A 26,695-nucleotide genomic window follows, 5' to 3' on the forward strand; every position below is an offset into this window, starting at 1 on the left:
GCTCAGGGGGGCATGAATGGAGTCAGGGAGCCTGCCCTTCACAGAACAGGAAAACTCTCCGCGCCTGTGCCGCTCTCCAGTGTGGCGGCGGGTCGGGAGGGAGGAGGCTGCTTTGCTGTGAGAGGACCAGGGGCCAGGATGGGGGCAGGTGAGACAGGCCAGACTTGCAGGGAGACCCAAGCTGTAGCTCCTGTCATACAACAGGTCCTGGAGGACAGTCCATCCTCCCATGCCACCCAGGGACCTGATGGGGACACAGCTGGGAGGTGAGAAGGGACAACTGACCCTATCGAGGCCCTAAGGGTTGACAGCCCAAACGTGCCCTGGGAACAGGGAGACAGGTCAGCTGGAGGCCATACAGCCAGCCCTCCCCACTCCCCCTAACATCGGAAAGAGCTAAGTTGTGTCCCTCGTGGTCGGAGAGGGGAGGGAAGCCTTTTCCAAGGTGCTGGGGGAGGGCCCAAGCACGCTCACTGGTCAGCACATCAATCAGCTGAAGACACAAAACCCAGATTATAAATAATTTCATTTTTAATTCTCTGTACAAAACTTCTCAATCTATGAAAATAAAGTTTGCAAAAGGCAAAGTAGCACAGGAGCCTCAGGTCAGGAGGCTGAGCACGCTGACCTACACTATGTACACGTCTTCCCACGAGGGATAGAGAGGCCTCTGGGGCTAGAGCCCCGCTTGCAGTCTGGGAAAGCCAAGTTGGCTTCCGTCAGCGCAGGGAAATGTACCCATCTCTTCCCTCTAAACAGGAGGAAAAAAGCCACTAAGGTGCCTGCAGAGCAAGGAGGGGCCCCTCCGCCCCGAACAGCTCGGCTCCTGCAGTGCCCCGATCGGCCACCAGAGGTCAGCACCATCATGGCCGCCGGTCTTAGGGTCCGGTTTGCGCCCCTCTGGCCTTCCACCCCGAAGGGACAGCGCAGTCGCGGGTGAACCGTGGAGGCCAGGGTCTCTCGCACTGCCTTCGGCCTTCAGGGCTTCGACACAGGACAGAAGCTGCACGGGACAGAAGTGGCTAAAGACAGGGGTGCTGAGGCCGGGGATACGGGTTCTAGCTGGAAGTGACAGTGGTCCCACCGCCCAGGCGCATGAGCATCTGCTGACAGTCGTGCAGCAGCCGGCGATCGCCAAGCTTCTCGAGCGTGCGCGCCGCCTCAGCCAGCATGCCCACGCGCTGCCCGGGCGCCGACAGGAAGCCAGGGGGCAGGTAGCAGGAGGCTAGCAGCAAGGCCTCCGCGTGCTCCCGCCTCGTGGGCCGCGGCTCCAGCTCCGCCACCGCGCCTGCGCATACAAGGATGTGTTAGAGATGGGGCTCAGGCTGGCCACGCCCCCGCGGGAGCCCCGCCCACACACAAGCAAAGGCACCAGCCGCCCATACCTAGTATATACGTCTCCCTCTCCCCACCCTAGTCTCAGCCCACACATAAAGTCCACAGACTGAGTCACGCACGTGTAGTCATATATCCCACAAATGACAGTTGCCCCACTGATTTCTTGTGAAAGGAATTGTCATCAGGTAACCACCAAGAAGATGCTTGTTTTTTTTTTTTTCCTTGAGATAGGGACTCTCCCTGTCACCCAGGCTCACTGCGGCCTCCGACTCCTGGGCTCAAGCTGTCCTCCTGACTGGGCCTCCCAAAGTGCTAGGCGTGAGCCACTGTGCCAGGCCTGTCTGTCCCGTGTGACACACACGGAGCCTCCCTTGGTATCACACCCCATGTGCGCCCTTCCCTGCTGAGCAGACAGCACATCCCTGGTCAGCAGCTGCCCCTCACCTCCTTTGCCACTGGGGCCTGCCCGCCGCCTGAGACTGCGGTCGAGGAGTTGGTGTGTCCGTGTGGGGCTGGCCCCCGCCATCAGCCGGGCCGTGGCCTCATGTAGGAACACCTGGGGGCCAGGAGAGTGGAGGCTCAGGGCTGTCCCTCTCCACCACTGCCTGACTCCCCATCTTGAGGACAGGGAGCCATTGGGCACTCACCCTCCGCATGGCAGGCCGGAAGCTCTGTGCCAGCCGCCTCAAGCTGCTCAGGTCCCGCTGGAAGCCACGCAGCTCAAGGGCAGAAGCCTGAGGCCCGCTGCTGGTGCCCTGGGCTGCCGGGGCCGGGGCCGGGGGCTGCTGCTGCCGCCACAGGCTGGTGCGTACTACAAGGAGCAGGTCACACAGGAACAGCTGCACGGCCTGGGGGTGGCAGGCAGGGCAGGGTCACCAGGGCTCTAGCTCTGGGAGGGGCAGGATGGGGGCCCGCGGTGCCAGGGGCCGGCTCCGGGCTGCACTGCCGAGGCACTGCACCCGCCTCACACACGTGCAATGCAACAGCAATGCACCGCGGGGCCGCCCGCCTCTCTCGGCCCCCACGCCCGCCACCGGCCCGGGAGCAGCTGCCCAGCCCTCCTGATGCAGGGCCTCCAAAGGGATCCTACCACACCATCCACCCCCATCCTCCCAGGATGGGGAAACTGAGGCCAGATAAGGGCAACCCCTCTCCTCTGGACACAAGCCTTAGCCAAAAAGCAAGGTCTGCTGGACCTCCTATCTGCTGGACCCCTCATCCTGTGCTGCTTGGGCTAAACCCATGGTCTTCTGCAGTCCCTGGGCCTGGGGAGAAGGACCAGGGAATGGAAGGCTGAGTCCCCCAGCCCTGCCAGGCCCCTGGTCCCACCCCTCACCTTGTCAATGGAGCTGCTGGCTGGTGTGGTAGTCAGGCTGTCCTGCAGGTACCCACTGGCCTTCTCACAGATGGTCAGGCTGGCTGGACCAGACTCTGCCTTGGCACAGCCCAGCAGGGCCCGGGCAGCCTTGAAGGAGTGCAGAGCCGCCCTGGGCAGGGGTCTCCTGTTGGGACCAGGGCAGAAGAGTGCCAATCAGACCACAAGCCCTGGCTGAGTGCCCCCCACTGCCCTGACTCGAGTTCCCTGGGGATAAAAGGTGGTGACCCCTGCACAAAGGCTGAGTGGAGGCACAGTGCCCAGCGGATGAGGGAGGCTGGGCCCACGGCCAGGCAGGAGGAACTTGCCGTGCACTCACTCAGACTCCTGCAGCACCCGGGGCAGGTGCTCCACCAGTGGGCACAGCCGCTCAGCCGCCTCCTCGTCCCGCCGCAGCCAGTGGATCACCACAGCTGTCAGAGAGGCCCACCACTTGGCCACCGGGTCTACGCCTGCAAAAGAGGGAGGGTCCCCTGAACCCTCAGCCACGCTGCATAGGGACTGAGAAGGGAGCCAGAGAGCAGGGCCGGGGGCTCACCGGTGGTGGTGGCCATGCTGGAACTGATGGAGAAGCTGCAGGCAGGCGCCCCCGCGGCATCAGAACAGCTGTTCAGCAGCTGCAGGTACCCGAGGGCATCCGAGAATTCCCTGTGGCAGGAGAGGGCTGGCTGTCGGGACAGATGGCAGGGGTCCTAGGAGGGTGCTGGCCCTCCCCACCTGCCCACTAGAGTACAGCCTGACCCCTGGCTCTGCAAACTGCCACTGTCTCCTCCCATAGGCTGGTGGGGAGAGGAAACCCAGAGAGGAACAAAGGGCACATGGCACGCATGGTAGCCTAGCTCTGGCCCTCTCCGCAGGGTTGAGGACAGAGCTATTCCCAGAATCCTGCTGGAGGAGCCTTGCCTGGAGAGGGCACGACGACACTTACTTGTCCCCATCAGCTGACCCAGGGCTGGGGTTGGGCTGGGTCACACAGTTCAGTGCTCGCTCCAAGAGATGTTCCCGGAATAACTGAGTCACCTGGGCCAGGGGGTCCACTGTGGAGAAGAGGAGGTGAGTGGGGTGGGGAGCAGGGCCCCACCCTCCTCTCCAAGCTAAGGGCTTTTTCCTGGGTGGGCTGGGGCCACACTCAGGGTCACTGGGAAGTGCCGGCATGCCCCTGGGTGCAGCCCGTGCCAAGGACAGGGGAAAACAGGTGGACATAACTACGCCAGCACCAGCGTTGGCCAGGAAAACACTGAGGCCTGCCCTACGCTGCTCCCAAAGGAAAATAGACTTGAGAAGGCACCACTGTTGGCTTTGCTTCCTTGCTCCACAGTGGTGCTGCCTGGGGTCACTTCTCCAATCAGCCACCTGCCCTTCAATCCCTGCATGTGCTTCTGAAAGTCCCAGTGGAAACCGAGACTCACCCAGGCCTTTCCCTTCCTACAGCCCCCACATCAACAACCCATGGCAGGGAGAAGGACTGGGGTGGCCAGAGACAGCCAGAGATTCAGGCGACAAGGGACAGAACAGGAATGAGGACATGGGACATGAGAGGGGACAGGGAAAGGGTAAGAGAGCACCTGGGTTACCGGCCAAGCTGTACAGGGTCTCCCGTGGGGTACTGAGCACGGCCCAGTCCCCATCCACGAAGAAACGGTGGCCCACGGGGTGGCAGAGCCACTGCATGGCAGGAGGCACAGAGCCACTCTGTGCCAGGCAGGCCTGGCGGGCACTGCTCAGGAAGAAGCGCTGTAGGGGAGGGAAATGGGCTGTCACAGTGGACACAGGCTGGGGCCAGACCCCAGGCTGAGCCCCAGCTTGGCCTGGATCCCCCTTGGTAACCATAGCAACATCCCGTGTAACTCTTACCCAGGGAGCCTCTGGACAGAGCTGCAGGGATAAGCCCCTAGCCCCACCCCACCCCCCCACCACCCACTCACTGTCAGAAAATGCAAGGTCCGTGGGAGACTGGTCTTCACTCTCAATGCAGCTGCCACATAGATCTCGGCCAGCGTTGCCACAGACACGGCATCCCCTGCACACTCGGCCAGGTTCAGGGCACTCAGCGCCAGGTTGGTGGCAGTGAGGTGCCCACCTGTGTACTTCCCTGGAAGGCAAGCAGGCATGAGGCTGTGGGTGGAGCGCAGGCAGCAGGGAGCACCTGGGAGCCCGCCCCACGCTCCATCCTACCCATGGTGTGCAGCTGGTGCAGCTTGTGGTAGACCAGGGCTGCGTCTCGGGCGCTGGCTCGAGCATCCACCCGCAGAGAACAGTCCCGCTGCAGGCCCCCCGCCCGGCCTGCCAGCCAGCGGCCCACCCAGAGACGCTGCAGCAGGTGACGGATGAGGTTCCAGAGGAGGCTACAAGCCAGGTCCAGGTGGGAGGTGGGCAGGGGCCGGCCCAGTGCCCGCAGGGCCAGCCACAGCTGCTGGGCAGCCTGGGCAAAGTCCCCCTGTGGATGAGGGTTTTCCAGGTGAGAAAAGTGAGGTCAGAGCAGCTGCCCCATAGCTCAGAAGAGCCATCCACAGCAGGCTCTGGAGGGGCGGTGGGGGTCTGCGGATGCACGGCCAGGCACAGGGAGGACAGGACAGATTCATGGTGTGCACAGGGAGAGAGGAACAAGGGTTGACACCCAGCACCTTCCCAGCCTGGGGTTCCTGCCCTGCCCACTCTGCCAGGGGCAACCCCTTACCCGGGCCAGGTCCAGGTCAGCCTGCTTGCGATGCCTCCAGAAGTGCACGGCGGGGCCTGAGTGCGGCCGCGTGACTGGCTCACCGTAGACAAAGAGAAGCACCAAGGAGACCAGCACCAGCAGCCCATTGAGCAGCCAGACCACTGGGGGCAGCAGCCACTGGGCCCAGCCAGGGCCATCTATGGACAGAGGGAAAGCTGGGGACACAGCTCCCAGGAAATCCAGAGCCCCAAGTTCACAAGCCTGGGGGCTCCCCCAGAGCGCCCTCCCAAAGATGCCAGGGCTGGCCAGTCCCACCTCTACTCTCGGTGCCCAGCACGTTGCGCCCAGGGCTGTGGTAGACGCTGGTGATATCTGAGGGGCCAGGAAGCCCCCGGGCCCCCAGCAAGGAGGCCAAGGGGTTGCAGGACAGGCAGAGGAAGACGAGCGTGCACAGGGCCAGGCGGGAGCGGTCCAGCATGCCCCGGCTGTGCGGAGACGGCCGCTGCTCTGGCTTTGCCTGGTGGGGGTGGACAGGGTGGTGAGGGCAGAACCAGAGGGACCCCAGAGACCATGAGGCTGGGAAGGGGGGTCAGGATTCTGCCCACCTTACTGTGGGACCCCACATGGCTCCAGGCCTCAGTTATTCTGTCTATGAAATGGGAGGTAGGATCTGTTAGGGTCTTCCTGACCCTGTCCTGAGGTTCAGAGGATATGGCTGGGAGTGGGGAAGGGGGCACCGTGGCAGGGCCCAACCTTGCTGTCCTCGAAGACTGGGCTGTCAGGCTCCGAGTCACTGCCACTGCCACCGCTGCCACTGCCCCTGCTGCCAAGGGACAAGGGGCTGCTCTGGAAGGGTGAGCCGGCATCTGAGGGGGGTGGGGTCAGTGTGTCCTCCACCTCAGTCTTCACGCCCTCCATGAGCACGTCTGTGTTCCCTTCACTGCCACAGGCCGACACCAGATCCTTCAGAGATTCTGTGGACCGAAAGGAACAGAGAGGAGTAAAGGTTGGATATGTGACCCCAATGAGAGCTTAGGCCCTTGGGGGTCTAGGGACTGCTGTAGCTCCTAAAGCTGGCCCAGGAAGCTTTGATGGGGCTGGGTTAGGGCCAAAGGGAGGCGCCAGGGCTCTTTCAGGACCAGAGGTAACCAAGGGACTAGAGCTGAAGGCGGGGCTAGAGCCAAGGGTGAGGTAGGCGGGACAGAGGGTGGGCCAGAACCAAGGGCAGGGTGGGGCTAGGGGCAGGGGCAGGGCCGGGGGGCGGAGCCGGGCTAGAGGAGAGGCCCAACTGGAGCTCAATAAAGCCAGGACTCACTGCTTTTGTGGACAGCAGTGCGCAGACTTAGGTTCTCCTGCTTGAGTTTCTGGTTGCTGTGTTGCAGAAAGCGAATGTAGTCGATGGCCTTGCGCAAGACAGCAGATTTATTCAGCTGCACGGTGTGGAAAGGAGGAGGAGAGCACAGGTGGCCCGTGAGGTCGGGGGCTGTGGGGTTGGGGGGCCCTACCAAGGGGTTGCGGAGCTGCTTTGCAACACTACTGCCTCAGGGCCTTTGCACTTGTTCCTTCTACCTGAAATGTTCCTCGCCTAGTGGCACCCACCTCCCAGGCCGAGCATCGGGTTAGGATGTAAGATGCAAACAGCAGGGTCTGGCTAGCTGCTGCTGTGCCTGGCACCGTCTCAGGGGGGCCTTCCCTGGCTACCACCAGGGGACCCTCATCATCCCTCTTCCTGCTTTCTCTGCAATGAGTCAAATGTGGTGGACTCGAGCACTTATTCATCCTGCCTACTGTCCATCTCCCCCACCAGAACATCGGCTCCTCTTTGAGGGACAGTTTTTGTCTGTCTGGTTCATTGCTGCATCCCCCATGCCTAGCACAGCCCCACCTTTATTGAAGAGGCCTGCAAACCCGTTTAACTAGATAAACGAGGCTGGCCAGGCCTGGGGGTGCTGAAGCCCAATTCCCTGCTTGTCCAGGCTCAGTCTCACTCCCTCTCTTCCTTCCAGTTGCCCCTGATCTGTTCCTTCCTAGGGACACCCCGGTCTGTGCCCCTGCAGGCCTCTCCACACCTTAGCCTCAGTGCCCACCACCAGATCCTTGAGCTCAATGATTTTGTCATTGATGGAGGAGCGGTATCGCTTCTCAATGGCGTTGTGGGCTGTGCGCTTCTCTCCACGGCTCTGAGCTGAGCCCGGGGCCTTGCTGCCGGCCGCCAGCCGGTTGATAGGTAGCTTGTCCGCATCTACAACCAGCGGGACTGTTGCCAAGATGGTTCCGCCACTCACCAGGGTCTGCAGGACCAGGCACATGTTACCAGGTGGGCATGTGTGTGTGCAGACCCCACTCCCTTATGCCCTGCCCACATCACCCACCGGCAAAGGCCCTGTCTGCACAGTGGTGCCGGAGACCAGGGGGCTGAGACCCGCCGCCTTCACAGTGGCTCCGTCTGTCTTCATGGCTGTCAGAAGCAGCGAGTCTGCCTTGATGAAGTGGGGCTGCAGCAGGACCTGAGGGTGGGAGACGGCTTGGCCGTAAGCTGTGTGGCTGGGCCAGGGGCTGTACCCTCCCCAACCCCTGGCCAGACCCCTCACCGGGACCTGCTGGATCTGCGAGGTCACAGTGGTCGTTGCAGGGGCTGCCGTGGGGGCAGCTGTGACTGTCAGTAGCCGCTGGGGGGCCACACTCTGGACCTGGGTGTGCAAGGAGACGGGCGGGACCCCTGGCGGGGAAGCCAGTGGCAGGCCAGGCAGCGGCTGCTGGGTGCTCCCAGGAGGGCTCCCTGCAGAAATAAAGCCTGGGGCTGCAGGCACAAACTGCCCTCTCCCACTTTCAACCTGCTCTTCAGGTCTCTATCACCAACTGGCCTTGGATGAGTCATTGCCCCATGTGGCTTCCTATGGATAGTCCCTGCCTGGGCCCTGATGCAAATGCACTGGCTTCAAGGCAGGCCTCCAGTCTGAGGTTGCGCCTACCCTGGCAACGAGCACACCAGGACGGCTAGTAACACGGTGTCTCAAGTGCAGAGTGGAGCCCCAGTTTCTAAAGCCTGCATAGACCTCTACTCACATCACAGCAGAAGCTTCTTCCTGTGCTCCTGGGAGTCCCACCCCAGGTGTCCCCTCCCACCACACATCCCCCTTACCTGTAGAGAAGCCTCCCGGAGGGCTGGGGTAGCCTAACACGGGGGTGGAGCTGAACTGCGGTGGGGCTGGGGCTGGGAAGCTCTGTGGCAGGAGGGCCCCTGGCAGGGGCTGCGGGGTGGGGGTCTGCAGGATGCTCAATGGCACTGACTCTTCCTTGATACCAGGCCCAGGGGAGAAAGTGGGCACGGACGGGTACATCTTCAATGGAGTGGGTGCAGGCTGGGGAGGGGACAGGGGTGAGGGCGCTGCCTTCGGGCCACTCAGGAAGTCTTCAAGAGAGGAGCTCAGTGTGGTAGGAGGTGGAGACAAGCTGCCTGGGGAGCTGGTATCGGGGCTGGCAGGGTCTGTGCCCCCTGCCCCACTCCCAGCATAGGGCGGGTCAAACAGGCCAGGGAAGTCACTGTCTTGGTTGTTGATAAGCTGGAGCATGTCTGTGAAAAGGAGAAGAGGATGTGTGAGCGAGGCAGAGACTGACCCCCAAACAGGGCATCGCATACATCCAAACACAACCCTATTTGCACAACCCTTGTCGGCACACAGCTGTGTGTGTGGGCAATGCCACCAGAACAGAAAGCCACCCACAGGAGCTGGTGTTCCCGACACACAGCCATTTCGCAAGCACCTGTGCTGTCTCGAGCAATGCCTGCTGCTGCGAGTGCATCACAATTACCTGGACAAGGTGGGCACCACAAGGCTCACAGTCTTGCCCCACAGCTAGGCTGGGAGGCTGGGGCTGAGCCCAGGGTCGGGCCCAAGACTGCAGACTTCAGAGCCTAAGCTTTTCCCACCACCCAGTATTTGCTCAAACATCTGGCAACATCCTTAGTCCACAGCAAACAGCAGGCTCACATTCATTCACTCATTGACTCATTCGATGAGCATGTGCTGAGTGCCCACACTATGCCAGGCACTGTTCCTGGCTGTGAATAAGAAAAATCCCTGCCTAGAACCAGGCAACTTCCTGGGGAGCTGGGAATGTCCTGTATCTTCATGTGGATGGTGGTAAACTTTTACTCCTGTCTTCACGGGGTGTGCATTCCACAAGACATCCACCTCTGAGTCCACACACACACACACATACACACACTCATACACACACACTCATACACACACTTATACACCCACTCCTACACACACACTCATAGACACACTCATACACACATTTACACACATACACACCACACACATAGACACACTCATAGACACGCACACTCATACACACTTATATACACACACACACTCATACACACTTATATACACACACACACTCATACACACACTTATACACACCCCCTACACACACACTCATGGACACACTCATACACACATTTACACACATACACACCACACACACTCATAGACACACTCATAGACACGCACACTCATACACACTTATATACACACACACCTACACACATACACTCATAGACACACACTCATACACACACACACATATCCACACTGCACTGTGGACTCAGACCAGCTTCCAAGCATTTGCCCATAAGGTGACCAACCCTTCCAGACAGCTCTCCTGCCCTGTCCACAGTCCATCAGCGCCCACCCCACACAGAACAAAAGGAATCCAGAGGCCCAGGTGCAGCCTTCCCTGGCCCCACTGGGGCCTGTTTCTCAATGTGTGAAACGGGGGCATGTCTCCGTCCACAGATCCAGCAGCTCCAGTCTTTGGGATGGAGATGGGGATAGGGAGGGAGGAGCATCTTAGGGCAAGTGGGAAACAGGACAGAGGGGGTCTTCATATAGGAGCGATGGACCCTACACCCCACCATTGGCCACTCCTGGTCTCATCCTAAAAGGCTCCCCCAGCAGGATCCTCTGGGCACTGAACTTGACAAAGCAACTTGGAAACTGCTGAGGAGTGGGTGATTTTCCCCTCCCCTCAGTTCACAGGGGGAAGAGGGGCACAGAGAGAGGCAGGATTGCCTTGAGGCCCTGAAGAAGTGGTGGGATCCTCTGTGACCAAGGACCAACTGTGCAGCCTGGGCCCACTCTTCCTAGGCAGCGCAGGATCTCCAAAGAGAATGGCGACAGGGAAGTCCCCCAAGAGAACCCCAGATCAGAGCAGGGTCCTCATCCACGCTGGAAGGACTCTAAGGGCGGGGGCCCGTGTCAGAAGGGTGGGTCTGGGCCAAAAGCCAGGCCCACTGTGGGGCTACCCACATTGATGGAGCCAGGCTAGGCCCCTAATCCTCACCCACAGCTGAGAGGGCAGTGTGATCACTGGCCCCATTCTACACATGAAGAAACTGAGCTGTAGAGAGGTGACTTACTGGCCTAAGTTCTTATAGAGTCTGAGACTCAACTGAGTCCAGACCCTACTTGACTCCAATGCCCCAACCACTGGCCACTACCCTAGACTACCTCAAAAGATTAGCTCACCTCATCTGGAAGACAAGAAAAGACACTGAGGTTCAGGAAGGACCACAAGCAGCCCAAGAGCATGCAGTGGGGTTCAAACCGAGGTCTACAAAATCCTGAATCTGTTGTCTCTGTGCCTTTTCTTGCCCCACCAAGAAGCCAAGAGCCAGGCTGCTTTCACCAACCCATTACTCAGTGGAACAGACCAAGGCTTAGGGCCGAGCCAGCTGCTGCCCACATGGCCAACCAGTGTGTCTCTGTATAGAGTTCTGGGCTCAAGTCCAGGCTTTGCCTGCAGCCAAGTAGCCTCAAGACCCAGGCCTGGCCACTCAGGGCTTTGATTTCATCTCTGTAAAAGCAAGTGCTGTCTGTCCTGACTCCTTCCTCCTCATACAGACTGGGACATACTCCCACCTCAGCCCCGCCTGGCCATGGGCCCTCTCCCCCAGCTGGCGCCTGGCAGCCTATCTGGCTCAGCCCAGGGCCCTCTAACCCACTCACGGTGGCACCCACTGTGCAGAATGCTCTCTAAGACCATGGGGACCTCCAGTGCTCTCAGGATCCCCAGCCTGAGCCCCAGCCCTGCCCTCCACCAGCTTGAAGTGGAGCCTGGACCAACAGCCTCCTCTCACTGGCCCCAGTTTCCTCATCTGTACAACAGAAAGATTAAACCCTTTTTGGTAGGGCTGCCCGAGGCTTTGCTTAGCAGGCAGCTGGCACAGAGTGGAGACCCAGCATCACCTACTGACAGGTACCCAGGCAGGGAAGTTACTGCAGGAGGGGAAATTTCCTAGAGCAGTTTGCAGAATAGGATGGGGTGGCAGCCCCAGTCTCCCTGGCTTCTCAAGTAGAAACTCTCCTGGTTTGTGGATGCTCCAGGTCACAAGTCATCAAGTCATAATGGACTTTCAATTGCAGGGTTTCCCACCCCTTTACGCCAGTCCTTGTGAGCCTCTTTGATAGATGGGGGAAACTGAGGCCTGAAAGAAAAACTGACAATTTTGACAATCTAGGGCTCCCACTGTCTGCCTGAAGAGTCTAAGATGCCCACAATAGGCAGGGGTGCCGAATAGGGCAGGCGCTGTAGCAGACAGGGACAACGGGCCCTCCTCCCTGCTTCCTCCTGGTCCTGTCCCAAAGCGGGGGCAGGGAATGTAGAGAAGGCCACCCTCTCCCTCCAAACCCTCTTAGGTCGGGATGCTGCTGTTGGGTCTCTAAGCAAACCCTTCCCCTTGAGTTGCAGGGGGCACTAATTTGATAGGGGTAGCCCCCCACTTCCCCAGTGAGTAACTGTCACACCTTCTCCCTCAGGAAGGGGATCTTTCCTGCTCAAGTTCCGCAGCCCCCATGCCTGCCCACCCCAGGAGAACCTGCAGGAGACGGAGGCATTGTATAAAGGGCTGGGGCTGCGGGGAGCCTCCAAAAATACCTTCGAACGTGCAATCCATGGCTCCGCGATCTGCGCCCGCCCTTGGGGCGTCCAGGCGGCTGGCCCTACCCCTCCCCGCGCCGACTTCACCTGTCAAGACGCGGCGGAGTTTTGAAGCCGTTGAGCGCTGCGGTGCGCCCGCCCCGCCCCGCCCCGCCCCCAGCCCCGCCCCGCCTGCAGGTCCCGCCCCACCCCGCCCCTCGGGGCTGCGGGCCGGGCATGGGGTGAGCGCGCGCGGCCAATCAGAGGCCGCGCTGCCGCCTTGCTAGGGCCCCGCCCCGGCCCCCGCCCCACCTCCCCACGGCGGCGGGGGCTCGGGTTTCACCCCGCGGCGCTGAATGGGGCTGGGGTTACTAGCGGACGTCCGCCTTTAACCCGCTCGGCGCCAGCGTCTGCCGGGGTTACTGGCGGTCACCGGCCGTCAGTTCCCGCCCCCTTCGTTAAAGGGTCGAAGCAGAGAGGTCCTGGCCCAACACACACCAGAACTCTGTGTTCGAAATCACTGGTTCGCTGGCACCCTGAGCGAGCCTTAACCACTCCAACCCTCAGTTTACTCCTCCAGAAACAGGACACTCATTATCTCCCTGGCGTTGAATGGTAGAAGGGAGATAATTTGGGTGCAGCACTTAGTATGCAAGAAGCGCTTAATTAAGGCTAAGGGCTGTGGTGGCTGCGGTGGGTGCATGGACCTCCCCCTTCTAGGGCAGCCCCAGGAAGGGGCCACCCCTTACCGCAGCGGGGCAGATGGTCTGGGATGAGGCCACTCCTGAAAACTGGTCACTTCCAGGGAAACTGAGGCCCAGACATAGGAGTTTCCTGACTGCAGCACTGATGTCCCTTTGCTGGTGGGTGAAGTCTGCCCCTCCCCCTCGAAGCCTCACAACTCAGCAGTCACCAGGTGAACCCCGACCCCCTTGTTCATTATAGGACCCCGGGAGGCCAGGAAGGGGTGCAGTCCCTGGGACAGAAGATGGGTAAGGAAGGGGTGACAGGCTCTGGGGCTCTTTTGAGGAGGTGCCTGGGCCTGTCTTCCCTCTTTTGTTAAAGGTAAAAGTTACACACACACACACAAATGATCAGAGCCTGGTCAGATGATTTTGTAGCCAAGTAGACCACCAGCAAAGCCTGCCTTTGCCCCAACCTGCAGGCCAGCGCCTCTGCCCGGCCCCCGCCCCAGTTGGCTGCAACCTGGGAGGGTGCCTGGACCCTGGGCAGACCCAGCGACTCAGCAGTCCGTTGGGGGCTGGGGTCCCTGTGGCCTCAACCTTGCTCTCTTTTCAGGACCCTAAGCGAGAAAACCCAGCCATGTCTCTCTAGCACCCTGTCCTGGCGGCCGTCCAGTCCAGGCCCTTATTTCCCAGCTTTGGGAGGTTCAAGGACAACAGACGGCCTCTCTAGCATTGCCCAACCCTCCCCTCAGCCTGTGGGTGTTTCCTCACCCCCAAAACAAAACAGCATTGCTCTTGGCAAAGGCTCTGACCTGAGTGACTTAAGACAGGGAAGTGTCCTCGACCAAAAAGCATGCTGAGAGCTGAACTCCAGGCATGAGTTCCTCATGGCCTCCCAGCCTGGTTCTTTCATTACTTTACTCCCCAGTTTCTGAGCCCAGAATGTGGTGGCACCAACAAGCAGATACTAGCCTGAGACAGCAGGGCCAGGGCCACCCCGAAGCCTGTCCCCTCCCCTTACCCATCTTGGCTTTACCACATATTCCTCCTGCCTCTTATTGGTGTCTTTATTTGTCTCATCTTCCTGCTCTAACCCCCTCCCATTCCACTGAGGAAGTGGGGTGGGAGAGGGCGGTTGCTCTCTGAGCCCCAGGGGCAGCAGAGTCATTAAAGGCTCTGGTGGGGGTGGGGGGACCTTCCAAGAGGAGGGAGCGTGACCTGAGAACAGAGGGTTGGCCCTTGTGGAGAAGGCACAGACTAAGCTAAGATGCCCCAAGGGCTTGGGTGCCGCCAGCCTCTGAAACTCAAGGCCTGGCCAAACGCTGGCTCAGTCTCCCCTGGGGCTGATCTGCGGGCCAATTTCTTTCTTTTTGAGACAGAGTCTGGCTCTGTCACCCAGGCTGGGGTGCAGTGGTGCGATCTCAGCTCACTGCAACCTCTGCCTCCCGAGTTCAAGTGACTCTCCTGCCTCCGCCTCCTGAGTAGCTGAGATTACAGGTGTGCGCCACCACACCTGTAATGAAATGTTATTTTTGTATTTTTAGTAGACACAGGGTTTCACCTTGTTGGCCAGGGTGGTCTCGAACTTCTGACCTCAGGTGATCCTCCTGCCTCGGCCTCCCAACATGCTGGGATTACAGGCGTGAGCCACCACACCCAGTCTGCTGGCCGATTTCTGTGAAAGCTGGTCACCAAGTTAAGACTGAAAAAGGAAACTCCAGAGCCAGCCCTGCAGCCTCCCTCAGAGACACACCTAAGCGGGCTATCTGGGGCTACATGCCAGGGCCTGCTCTTTCTTCAGCCCCTCACTGGCTGTGTGATGGGGACAGCCCACTGCTCCTCTCTGAGCTCCCACACCTACGGTCTCCACAGGTGGGAATTCTGGGAGAGCAAGTGTGTAAAACATCCATCACTCAACAGTCTCAACAAAGGTTAGTTCTCTCTACAGCAATTAGAATGGTTTAGAACTGGAAAGTCAGGTAGTGAGTTGCCTGATACTTGCAGTATTCACGTCGGAGCTCCATTACCATTCGATTGAGTCACTTTTTTGTTTTTGTTGTTGTTGTTTGTTTTTTTTTTAAGGGGAGTTAACAGGGCCAGTCTAGAGTAGGGCAGCTGAGGTACCTTGGGTTCACAATTTAAGGAAGAGCCTCTCTTGCCTCCCCTAGTCCCTGCCCTGGAAGCTGGGAGAGCTGGTCTCTAGAGGCTCACTGTGGCACCCAAATTGCGGCCCACCCACGGGTGAACCAGGCTTCCCCACGAACACTGAGAAGGCCCTTCTGGTTCCCACACACATTCTGAACACAGGAAGGAAGAGGAGGCACAGACTCTGGGCCATGGTGGTCCCACCTGCTCCCTCATTCACTTTCCCCAGGCTTGTGAAGCCCTGCCACCCCCTCCCCAAACCTGGGTTCCTCCTCTTCCCTCTTCTTCCTCTCCTGCCCTGATTCTATCAGGACCCAACAGGAAACCTGAACCCCCACCTGGCATCCCTCCCCAGTTCTACCTTCAAACCTCTCTCTGAAGGCAGATGCGGGCGCCCTTTAATGACTCTGGCCAGTGTATTCTGTGAGGCCACGAGGGAAATCCTGGGCAGGCCTCATAGCATGCGCTTGCAGGGCCCAGCTCTGACCAGCACAGAAGCCTACAACTCACACAAGGCCTTGAACCCCAAACCACCTCCTGGAAGAGGAAGCTCTCCACCTGCCCCCACGGCCTTGTCCACAGAACCCAGATCCATCTCTCTGACAATATCTGCTGTGTGCCAATCCTGTGCCAGGCACTGGGGCCATTGTAGATGAGGTGGTCAGGGCAGCCCACCTTAGGAGGTGACATCTGAAAGGAAGCCTGAATGAAATGAGGGAGTGGGCCAGAAGGGAGGGCGGAAGAAACAGTGTGTGCAAAGGCCCTGAGGTGGGCATGGGCAGGACAGGAGGAGCAGAGGCAGTGAGGAGGTAGAGGCCAGGATGGCCACCAAGGAGCTGGGATTCCAACTCAGGTTGGTCTGTCATCTGAGCCAAGGACCCCAATTCTCCAGGGAATGGGTGGAAAAGGTATTTGCAAATTGATCCCTGCACTGCAGATCACAAAGCTGCACCAACTGTAAAGAAGGGTCAGCCACGAGGGAAGACGAGGCACAGTGGCTCGTGGGATTCCAGAGCACACCCTCTCTGCCTGCTAATGGAGGTGGCAGGGTGGGGATGGGTGCCCACCATCCCTCCAGGGAGCTGGGCTGCACCCTGCCTGCTGTTCTGCTCCCACCAGGCACCTCCTTGATCCTCCTAACTGAAGTCGGCGGTTCTCGTGTTTTCAGCTGGTTGTGTATCCAGCAGGGGCACAGGCTGCCCTTTGTGCGCTCAGGTGCCCCAGGGGCACAAGTGTGTGCCGGCTCTTCCAGGAATGAGACGCGCCCATGGCTGGAGCCGCAGGTGCACCTGGGCGCAGGTCCTCTTGAGGAAACTAACACTCAGACGGAGGCCTTGTGCCCAAAGTCCCACAGCTGCCATGTGAAGAATCTGAGACGCAAACCCCATTCTGCAGACCCCAGAGCCTGCCCTTCAGCCCCAGCCTACCAGGGACAGCAGTGAGCCCCAACTCTGGCCTGCCTCTGCCCTGACCAGCTGTCCTCATTTGTCGCAGTTCCATGAGTGTGTGTAGAGTGCAAGGACAGAGAGGACAACACGAAGCTCTTTAAGGCTCAGCTCCGGCACTGCCTCCTCCCGGAGGCTTCATAACTACCACCCTCCCCACCCTCCCCCCCATCCCGAGATCCATCCACCTCCCCTGCCAAATTAGAGGTTGGGTCTCAGCTGGGGGCCCCTCCTGGCAGGGCCTGAACCAGCTGTGACCCCAGCCTCACCCAGCACGGGCTGACCACAGCAGGGACCCCAGTCAAAGGCCATGCCAACTCCAGCCATGGCTTCCTCCACCCTCGTCTGCCTCCGCCCCCATCCCCTAACTGGTATCTCCCTGGGCCTCCTTTTCCCTGCCTGCTTTCTGAACACCGCACGCTATTGGAGGCCAGGCTGTTCCCTCCACCAGGAATACCCTTTCCACCTGGCGAATTCCTGTTCCTCCATCAAAACTTGCTGTGACGCCACCTCACATTCTTTCCTCGTCTGTGCCCCTCCACACGCCAGCTCCCAACACGATGACCGTCCGACCCTGTAAACCTCACAGCCATGCTTCCTTCTCCCCACTGGGCTCTTACCAGAGCTACAGGTGTGCAGAATCACCCTCAACAGAACCTGTGAGATGGCAATTACATGTGATGCTGGTTGGCACCAATTCAGACACCTCGTCTGAGAGGTGGCCCAGGGCACCTACTTATCACCTGCAGCTGAAAAACTACCCGTGGGCCTGATGCAGAGGCAATTCTGGGAGTAGCCCCTGCTGCTGGGCACCTGTTCTCAGTCAAAATGGCAGTGCTAAGGTTTGGTGTGGTGGCTCACGCCTGTAATCACAGCACTTTGGGAGGCCAAGGCAGGCAGATCACTTGAGCCCAGGAGTTCGAGACCAGCCTGGGCAATATAGCAAGACCCCAGCTCTATAAAAAGTTTTAAAAATAGCTGGGCATGGTAGCATGAGCCTGTAGTCTCAGTTACTCTGGAGGCTGAAGTGGGAGGATCCTTTGAGCCCGGGAGTTCAACATTGCGGCAACCTGTGATTGTGCCATGGTATTCCAGCCTGGGTGACAGAGCAAGACCCTGTCTCTGAAAACACAGGCTCACACCAGCAATTCCAACACTTTGGGAGGCCGAGGCACGCAGATCACGAGGTCAGGAGATTGAAACCATCCTGTCCAACATGGTGAAATCCAGCCTCTACTAAAAATACAAAAATCAGCTGGGTGTGGTGGTACGTGCCTATAGTCCCAGCTACTTGGGAGGCTGAGGCAGGAGAATCGCTTGAACCCAGGAGGCGGAGGTTGAAGTGAGCCGAGATCATGCCACTGCACTCCAGCCTGGCAACAGAACCAGACTCCATCTCAAAAAAAAAAAAAAAAAAAAAAAAATATATATATATATATATATCCCTCTTGGGTTGTTTCTCTGCAGCTTGTTTTAAAGCTCACATGAAGGCAGCAAGACATTTTCGAGCTGCCGGGCTTCAGTCTGGAAAAGATAAAGCCCTTTACAACCTCCCCTACAACGTATTCCCTTTCCTTCTAGCATCACCGGCACTGGGTGATGGTCGTTGTCTTTTATGTACTTTTGGTGGCTTTGCTTAGTCCCAAGGCTGTGACTAGAACTTTGAAGGTGCTTTCGCTCACATTTCCAAGGCCGCCTTGATGTGTTTTGCACAGAAACCACCATCTGTGGCCAGATGGCCACTCTGCCCCTCCTCCCCCAGCCAGAAGCACTGCTTCCTCAGCAGGTTCTTTTTGTTTGTTTGTTTTGAGACAGGGCCTCACTATGTTGCCCAGGCTGGAGTGCAGTGGTACGATCATGGCTCACTGCAGCCTCGACCTCCTGGGCTCAAGCAATCCTCCAGCCTTAGCCTCAGCCTCCTGAGTAGCTGGGATGACAGGTACGTTCCACCATGCCAAGCTAATTTTTTCAGTTTGGGTCCCACAATGTTGCCCAGGCTGGTCTTGAACTCCTGGACTCAAGAGATCCTCCTGCCTCAGTCTCCCAAAGTGCTGGGATTACAGGCGTGAGCCACTGTGCCCAGCATCAATGATCTTCCATGGAAACCAAGGATAGGGTGCTCGTTCCCCGTGGCGGGTGGGGGTTCCCCACTGGCCTAGTCAGCCCCATCCTGTCTCTCACCAACTCCAGACCACCACATGGTAGATGCTCAGAACTTAGAACCATAGCCTGGTACATCCTAGAAACTTCCAGCACAGGCTCCTTGGGTAATTGCTGCTAACATTTGTTGAGCTAAACCTATCAGGTGCCAGGTACTGGTTAAGTGCTCTAAATGGTGATTTGTTTGTTTGTTTGTTTTAGAGACAGGGCTTTGCTATGTTGCCCAGGCTAGTCTTGAACTTCCGGCCTCAAGCAATCCTCCAACCTCAGCCTCTAAAGTCAGTAAGATTATAGGCGTGAGCCACTGCATCTGGCTAAATGCTGATAACAACACTAACTGGCATTGGTTAGGGCCTACTATGTGCCATGCACTGCTTAAGCCTTCACTCATCAGATCCCCACAATTCCAAGAAACTGGTTTTAGTACTGTTCCCTTTACATTGTTAAGAACCTAGGCCAGGCGCGGTGGCTCACATCTGTAATCCTAGCACTTTGGGAGGCTGAGGCGGGCGGATCATGAGGTCAGGAGATGGAGACCATCCTGGCTAACACGGTGAAACCCCATCTCTACTAAAAATACAAAAAATGAGCCGGGCTTGGTGGCGGGCACCTGTAGTCCCAGCTACTCGGGAGGCTGAGGCAAGAGAATGGCATGAACCTGGGAGACGGAGCTTGCAGTGAGCCGAGATCGTGCCACTGCACTCCAGCCTGGGTGACACAGCAAGACTCCGTCTCAAAAAAAAAAAAAAAAGAACTGAAGGTTCTTGGACTTGTCCAAGGTCATACAGTAGGGCTGCTTATGAAGACCCCTGATCCCAGCCTTCTAGCTGCAGGGAGCACAAGGACCCTAGAGCCTGGCAGGGGCAGCATGCAGAGGCAAGGCCTGCTGGGAGACAGCTGCAGGGACAGGGAGTCACTTAGGAAAGGAACTCAAACAGGGTTTGGGGAAGGCCACAAATTCCCCCTAGGGGGATGGACCCCTATCCCTGTCCCACCTCCCACAGCAGGGGACCCACACCTGGAGCCAGTCTCAATGGCTCCCTGTCCTTTCACCCCTGAGCCAGTTAAGGCTCTCCCCACCTCACCCCCGACATACACAGCAGCCCCTGTGGAGCACATGGTGCAGGTTGTCACACACTGTCAGTGCCCAGGGTCAAAGGGCATGTCCACATGGCCCATGGCTGCTAGGAGACAAGGTCAGAGGCACTTCCTCTGGCCAGCCTCGGCTCCACTTGTCAGCAAGCAAAGTCCAGATCCCAGGCCTCTACTGGCAGTGACTTCTGCCCGGAGCTGACCAGGTCACTCAGGATGTTTGTGTCCAGCTAGGTGAATGTTGGGCAGAAGGTAACTCCCAGTCACTTGCCCACTGACTCCTTGGACCCACTCCCAGCACCCTCCTCTTCATCCCCCCAACCCTGTCCCTTCAGATGCATTAGGGCTGAACCCCTGGGGGCTCAAAGCCAGCAAATCCTATAGCCTCCATCTCCTGCTTTTCAGGGGAGGCCCCCACAGTTCAGAGAGGGCAGGGCACTTTCCCTAGGAGACACAGCAGTGCGTGGTCGCACTGGGAGGGCTTTCTGCTGCCCTGGGGTTAGCTGGATGCCAAGAGGCATGGGAAGGGGAACATGTCTGATAGGAGAGACTCCCTCAGGCTCCACCCCTGAGGGGCCCTCAACACAGGGATGAGGGAGAGGAGGCACTGTAGCAGAGCAGGCTGTGCCTGAGGTGGGGGTTCTGGATAAATGGGCAATATCACAGGAGGGGCATGTTTGGCAATCCTTGCAAGTCTTGAATGCCACGCTGAGACAAGGGAACTTTTTTTTTTTTTTTTAATCAGAGTCTTGCTCTGTGGCCCAGGCTGGAGTACAGTGGTGTGATCTTGGTTCACTGCAAGCTCCGCCTCCTGGGTTTACGCCATTCTCCTGCCTCAGCCTCCCGAGTAGCTGGGACTACAGGTGCCCGCCACCACACCTGGCTAATTTTTTGTATTTTTAGTAGAGACGGGGTTTCCTCATGCTAGCCAGGATGGTCTCGATCTCCTGACCTCGTGATCCGCTGCCTCGGCCTCTCAAAAGTGCTGGGATTACAGGTGTGAGCCACTGCACCCAGCCGAGACAAGGGAACTTTATCTTGGAGCACTGGGGAGCCATGAATGGTTGGAGACCAGGGGAGTTCAGTGCTGTGAGCTGGGGCAGTGACCAGTCTAGAGCTGTGTTTTCTAAGGAGTGCCAGTGCTTGGTGGGACTAGGGAGAGAAGTGGGGTGTGAAATATCCTGGGGAGAGGTATGGTATGGGAGAGCGGGCCCCCAATGTGCCCTACCAGGGCTGGCCTGGACCCAGCAAACAGCCAGACACATGACGAGAAGCAAGGCCCTGTCGTGGCTGGGCTGGGCATGCTGGGAGGGACATCAGGGCGGGAGAACTCTGAGAACGGACTACTCAGGGTACGGAGACACCCAGAAGGGCTTTCCGGGAAGCAGCCTCTGACCGGGCTTGGCAGACATCTGGGGTCCAACAGACAAAGACCAGACATGACGGGGTCCAGGCAGAGGAAAGAGACCCCGAGGCCCCCTTCCAGGCTCTCGGCCAGAACTCTGTTTCCATCTGCCTCTTCTGCACTCATAAGCTTGTGCAAAATCGGATAAATTAATCCTCAGCAGGGAGGTGAAGACTGCCACAGGCTTAATAATAATAATCCCCAACACAGGTACAGGGCCACTCTCCCAATCCATCCTCCCCCGACTGCCGCAAGGTACTCTGAGGCACAGGACGAGACAGGCTCACCTGAGGTCTCGGTGCAGAGGCAGGACTCAAACCCAGGGGCACTCTACAGCCAGGGCAGTGCCTTCACCCACAGACGCAAGGACTCATGGAGGCAGCTCCATCCCCAAATCTTTTCACATGACAAGAGTTTGGCCATGGCAGGCAGCAGGACCGGATGGGGTCCAAGGCCCTTGGCTGGTTCACCAGGGCTGGTTCCCAGTCTGATGACTCAAACATTGCTCTGGACTGGGATGGGGAGGTGGCCACATAGCCTCTGACCCCTCTGTGACCCACCTCCAGGCCCCCCGAGTAGCCCCATGTGGAGCAGCCTCCCTGAACCCCTCATCCCCGTTCTTTTTTTTTTTTTGAGACAGAGTCTCGCTGTCGCCCAGGCTGGAGTGCAATGGCCGGATCTCAGCTCACTGCAAGCTCCGCCTCTCGGGCTCACGCCATTCTCCTGCCTCAGCCTCCCGAGTAGCTGGGACTACAGGTGCCTGCCACCACGCCGGCGAATTTTTTTGTATTTTTAGTAGAGACGGTGTTTCACCGTGTTAGCCAGGATGGTCTCGATCTCCTGACCTTGTGATCCGCCTGTCTCGGCCTCCCAAAGTGCTGGGATTACAGGCTTGAGCCACCGCGCCCAGCCTCATCCCCATTTTTAGGAGCCCAGTAATTAAGAGCTTAAGAGCTAGGCTCTGGAGCCCACAGCCTGGGTTTGAATCCTGGCTCTGCCATCATCTGGCTGTGTGATCTCAGGCAAGTCACTTAACCTCTCTGGTCCTCGAGGCCGTCATCTTCATCATATGTCTACCTACTTGGGGTTGTCAGGGGATTAAGTGGGATCATCAACACAGTGTCTGGAGCACAGTAAGTACTCAATTAGTGTTTTCTGTTCACATTATGATCCTCCACCTGAGCAGCCAGAGGGAGCTGAAGCTCGGTGTGCCCCTGCTCTGACCCCCGGCCATCCCCACATCCAGCCCAGCTCTTCACTCTGGCACTCAAGGCTCTCCTGGCCCCCTCTTATCCCTCATGTCTCTCAAGGGACCTGGCATTTCCACCCCCAAATCTTCAGAGCTTATCAAACCTGCTAAGCTCCACACCTGGTAGAAGAAGCTTCAAAAGCAGGCTCGACCTCTGACCAGCAATTCCCCTCCCAGAACCTCATCCTAGGAACACAGTGAGGATCTGGGCAAAGACTGGCCTCAGTGTCCACTGCAGCACAGTTTATAAAGATAAAACAACCTAGGTGCCCATAGACACGGGATCAGGTGGGTAAAGGAAGGAACCTGACTGTCATCTGGCTGTTGACATGGAACCAAGCAGAATCCAATCAGCTGTGAACCAATGGACCCTAGTTTTAATTTATAAAAATGCAGATCCCGGCCAGGCGCGGTGGCTCATGCCTGTAATCCCAGCACTTTGGGAGGCCGAGGCAGGCAGATCACCTGAGGTTAGGAGTTCGAGATCAGCCTGACCAACATGGAGAAACCCAGTCTCTACTAAAAATACAAAATTAACTAGGCGTGGTGGCGCATGCCTGTAATCCCAGCTACTGGGGAGGCTAAGGCAGGAGAATGAACCTGGGAGGCGGAGGTTGCGGTGAGCTGAGATCATGCCATTGCACTCCAGCCTGGGCAACAGGAGTGAAACTCTGTCTCAAAAAAAAAAAAAAAAATGCAGATCTGGCTTGGCACGGTGACTCACGCCTGTAACCCCAGCACTTTGGGAGGCCGAGGTGGGCAGATCATGAGGTCAGGAGATTGAGACCATCCTGGCTAACATGGTGAAACCCCGTCTCTACTAAAAATACAAAAAATTAGCTGGGCATGGTGGCGGGCACCTGTAGTCCCAGCTACTCGGGAGGCTGAGGCAGGAGAACTGTTTCAATCCGGGAGGTGGAGCTTGTGGTGACCCGAGATCACACCACTGCACTCCAGCCTGGGTGACAGAGCGAGACTCCTCCATCTCAAATAAAAACAAAACCCAAAAAAAAAAACAGATCCATAGCTGCCTGGGGCTAGGAGCAGGAAGGGGAAGTGACTAAACAAAGCATGAGGGATTTCACTGTGAGATAAAAATGTTCTACAGCTAGTAATGGTCACACAACTCAGAAAGTTAACTAAAAATCATTGAACAATATACTTAAAATTGATAAATTTTGTGATACATAAAGTATATCTCAATAAAGTTGTTTTAAAAAATTGATGAAGGCCGGGCATGGTTGCTTACTCCTGTAATCCCAGCACTTTTGAGAGGCCAAGGTGGGCAGATCACCTGAGCTCAGGAGTTCGAGACCAGCCTGGCCAACATGGTGAAACTCCATCTCTACTAAAAATACAAAAATTAACCAGGCATGATGGCACACGACTGTAATCCCGGCTACCTGGGAGCTGGAGAATCTCTTGGACCTGGGAGGCAGAGGTTGCAGTGAGCTGAGATCATGCCACTGCACTCCAGCCTGGGCAAAACAGTGAGACCCTGTCTCCAAAAAAAGAAAAGTCTATGAAGAGTGTGCAGCCATCCCCCAAACACACACACACACAGAGACAGAGAGAGAGAGAGAGAGAGAGAGAGAGAGAGAGAGAGAGAGAGAGAAAAAAGAGAGAAGAAAAGCTCTTTCACATAATTAGCAGAGCTTATCTCTGGGTGGTAGGTTTAAAGTTTTTTTTTTTTTTTTTTTGAGACAGAATCTCACTCTGTCACCCAGGCTGAGTGCAATGGCACGGTTATAGCTCACTGCAGCCTCTAAATCCAGGTTCAAGCAATCCTCCCACTTCAGCCTCCAGAGTAGCTGAGACTATAGGCACGTGTCACCCACACCCAGCTAATTTTTTATTTTTGTAGAGACAGGATTTTGTCATGTTGCCCAGGCTGGTCTCAAACTCCCGCACACAAGTCATCCTCTTGCCTCGACTTCCCAAAGTGCTGGGATTATAGGCGTAAGCCACCACCCCTGGTCTAAAGATTTTATTTTCTTCTTTTTGCTCACTTGCGCTTTCTAATTTTTCTACACTGAAAAAAAGATGTGTAATTGGGAAGAAAAACAGGAAGTTTGAATAAAAACTGAAAAATCCTCTACTGAAGTGGGTAAAGCTGAGGCTTGCCTAGTGAGAAGGGGCTGCCCCCACTCTCTCATAGACTAGACCTTGGGCCACATGGCTGCCCATGCCTGGCCTTTGGGTCTGGAGAGACAGTGTTTTTATCCATGAGTCAGTAAGAAAGGTCTGTATCAGACCTGTGGCCCAGACCCGATTCTGTTGTCCAACTTGCCCATGAAGGGAGGGTTTGCATCCTCATTTTTCTGGAGGTGGAAACTAAGGTTCAGAGGGTGAGAGGGCTTGAGCAGGATGATAAAGGAAATGAGGAGTGTCCAGGTTCAACCTCTGACCCCAAAGCCCATGTCCTCCTGGCTTGGTCACGTTGCCTCTTGGACTACACTCACTGGGCCCTGGTAGTTGAGTTAGGCCCAGATCTCCCTAGGGCTTGGGATTTCAGGGTTCATCACTCCAGAGGGCAGTGAAGGACAACCCCTCATGCCAGGGATAGGGGAGGTTGTTTTGGAAAAGCCTCACAATCAGGGCCTCTCCTCTGGGGTCCTCCCCTAGCCCAGCCCCAGTGGGAAGGGCTGGGAAGCTCCTGGGGCAGGCAACCAGCTGGGTGATCTGCAAGGCTGCAGTAAGGCAGGAGTGGGGGTGGCATAGATGTATCTGTTTTGCCAACCCCAGGGTGGCCACGGGTTCCATGGACATGTCCATTCAGGCTGTGAGTCTAGGCATCTTGTTCCTGCGACCTTGGCCTCAGTTTCCTCATCAACCAAGTGCAACTTAGCCAGTGTTGTTAAAACTCCTGCACAGAAACCATGGAGGCAGTTTGCTAGGGGCTTCCTTTTGCTCTGTCTACAAAATGGAAGCAACGGGCCTCCTAATTGGCACTTGGTGCCACCGTTGGCCCCGTCTCATCACAGCCAGAGTGGCGCTCCAAAGATGGAAGCCAGTGCCACTGTCCTGCTCTGCCCTTTCCCTGGCCGACCAAGTCGGTTCGCGTCCTCCTCCTCCCTGACCTCACTCCTTTGCAAGCCTCTAACTCCTCACACTTAGGCCCTGCCTCGAGGCCTTTGCCCTTCCCTTGCCGTGGCCTGGAAAACATCTTTCCCTGCTGGTCCTGGGGGTGACCCTCAGGTCTCAGCTTAGAAGTCCTTCACCGCTCTGCCCAAAGTAGCCACATCCCTGCCCTGCCCTCCCCGCCAGCCTCGCTCCACCCAAGGTGCAACTAAATACCCGTTTGGTGTCCTGGGGGATTTTTGTGTTCCCGAAAGAGGGGGTGCCCAGGTCTGTCTGTGCCTAAGACGGGGCCTGGCATTCAGTGGATGTCAGTGAATGAGTGCGGAGGCGATTCCCGTCGCAGACCTGGTGAACCCGACCAGAGGTGGGGGAAGGGCGCGAGGCAGCGGCAGTGCGCATGCGTAAGAGCTCCGACGCCGAGCTGAACTCTCGGGCCGGAGGGAATGACCGTGAGTAACCTCGCCATTACGTCACGGCTGGGGCTGGGGCGGAGCTTCGGCGACGCCCGGGTCCCCAGCTCCAGCCGTGGCCACCACAGGGCTGAAGAGTCACCGGTCGGGCGGCACCCAGCCTGGGACGCGTAGGGGCGCACGTGTCCCGGCCGGGAGCCGCCAAGGGACCCCGGCCCGGCCCAAGAGCCCTCACCTCCGAGCGCGCGGCCCGAGACGCTAGGGCGGGAACCAGGGAGGCTCGGCTGGGCCCGGGACACCGAGGCGCACGGCACGCAGCTCAGAGACGCCGGGAAGTCCAGCGCGAGCACAGCACGGAGCTGGCGCCCGCGGGGGAGACAAAGGACAGGGAGGCACCTGCGCGCCCCCCACTCGCGTCACCCGGCGCGGCTTCGAGCCCTGCCCGCCCTGACGCACCTTCGATGTCGGTCAGCAGCGCCGCGTCCAGATCGCACGGCCCGCCCAGCGCCTGCTCCAAAGCCGCCTTGCTGAAGGGTGGCTCGTCCATGGCGCAGCCGCCTCCTCCGGGAGGCCCGCCGGGCCCGCCGCCTCGTACGGTCCTTCCCAGGGAGCGCCGCCGCGGCCCCGGCTCGCAGTTGCCGCCGCCGCCGCTCCGCGCGTTTGTGTCCTGCCCTGGCCTCGGAGGCGGCCCGGCGCCCGCGAAAAGTTCCACGGAAACTG

At 58.0% G+C, this 26,695-nt stretch overlaps 1 protein-coding gene across 3 annotated transcripts; it reads right to left on the bottom strand.

Annotated features, from left to right (window-relative positions):
* Positions 1 to 513: 513 nt before the first annotated feature.
* SREBF1 (sterol regulatory element binding transcription factor 1) lies at positions 514 to 26,695 on the bottom strand. Of its 3 annotated transcripts, none has more exons than XM_008010542.3 (19): positions 26,432 to 26,695; positions 8,515 to 8,946; positions 7,970 to 8,151; positions 7,745 to 7,879; positions 7,442 to 7,663; positions 6,688 to 6,802; positions 6,126 to 6,346; positions 5,688 to 5,889; positions 5,391 to 5,569; positions 4,889 to 5,150; positions 4,639 to 4,805; positions 4,279 to 4,447; positions 3,642 to 3,750; positions 3,252 to 3,361; positions 3,033 to 3,165; positions 2,675 to 2,840; positions 1,986 to 2,186; positions 1,783 to 1,894; positions 514 to 1,288 (listed from the first exon to the last, which is right to left on the bottom strand). In XM_008010542.3, the coding sequence occupies exons 1-19, from the start codon at positions 26,520 to 26,522 to the stop codon at positions 1,059 to 1,061; spliced, it is 3,438 nt and encodes a 1,145-aa protein (XP_008008733.3). In that variant the 5' UTR covers positions 26,523 to 26,695; the 3' UTR covers positions 514 to 1,058. The 3 variants fall into 3 exon arrangements, with proteins under 3 accessions (XP_008008733.3, XP_008008732.3, XP_008008734.3); XM_008010541.3 differs by having other exon boundaries at positions 7,964 to 8,151; XM_008010543.3 differs by lacking the exon at positions 26,432 to 26,695 and adding an exon at positions 12,321 to 12,447 and having other exon boundaries at positions 7,964 to 8,151.

The sequence above is a fragment of the Chlorocebus sabaeus genome, chromosome 16 (genome assembly GCF_047675955.1).
Source record: "Chlorocebus sabaeus isolate Y175 chromosome 16, mChlSab1.0.hap1, whole genome shotgun sequence".
Taxonomy (NCBI): Eukaryota; Metazoa; Chordata; class Mammalia; order Primates; family Cercopithecidae; genus Chlorocebus; species Chlorocebus sabaeus.

What these genes read in the sequence shown, in the direction of transcription:
- SREBF1 (XM_008010541.3), bottom strand. Translation starts at nt 26,522, where the DNA reads ATGGACGAGCCACCCTTCAGCAAGGCGGCTTTGGAGCAGGCGCTGGGC. An exon ending in TGCAGACAGGGCCTTTGCCG is followed by an intron (nt 7,664 to 7,744) that starts GTGGGTGATGTG and finishes CTGGTCCTGCAG; the next exon opens with ACCCTGGTGAGTGGCGGAAC. An exon ending in CAGCTTGGCCGGTAACCCAG is followed by an intron (nt 3,751 to 4,278) that starts GTGCTCTCTTAC and finishes TCTTCTCCACAG; the next exon opens with TGGACCCCCTGGCCCAGGTG.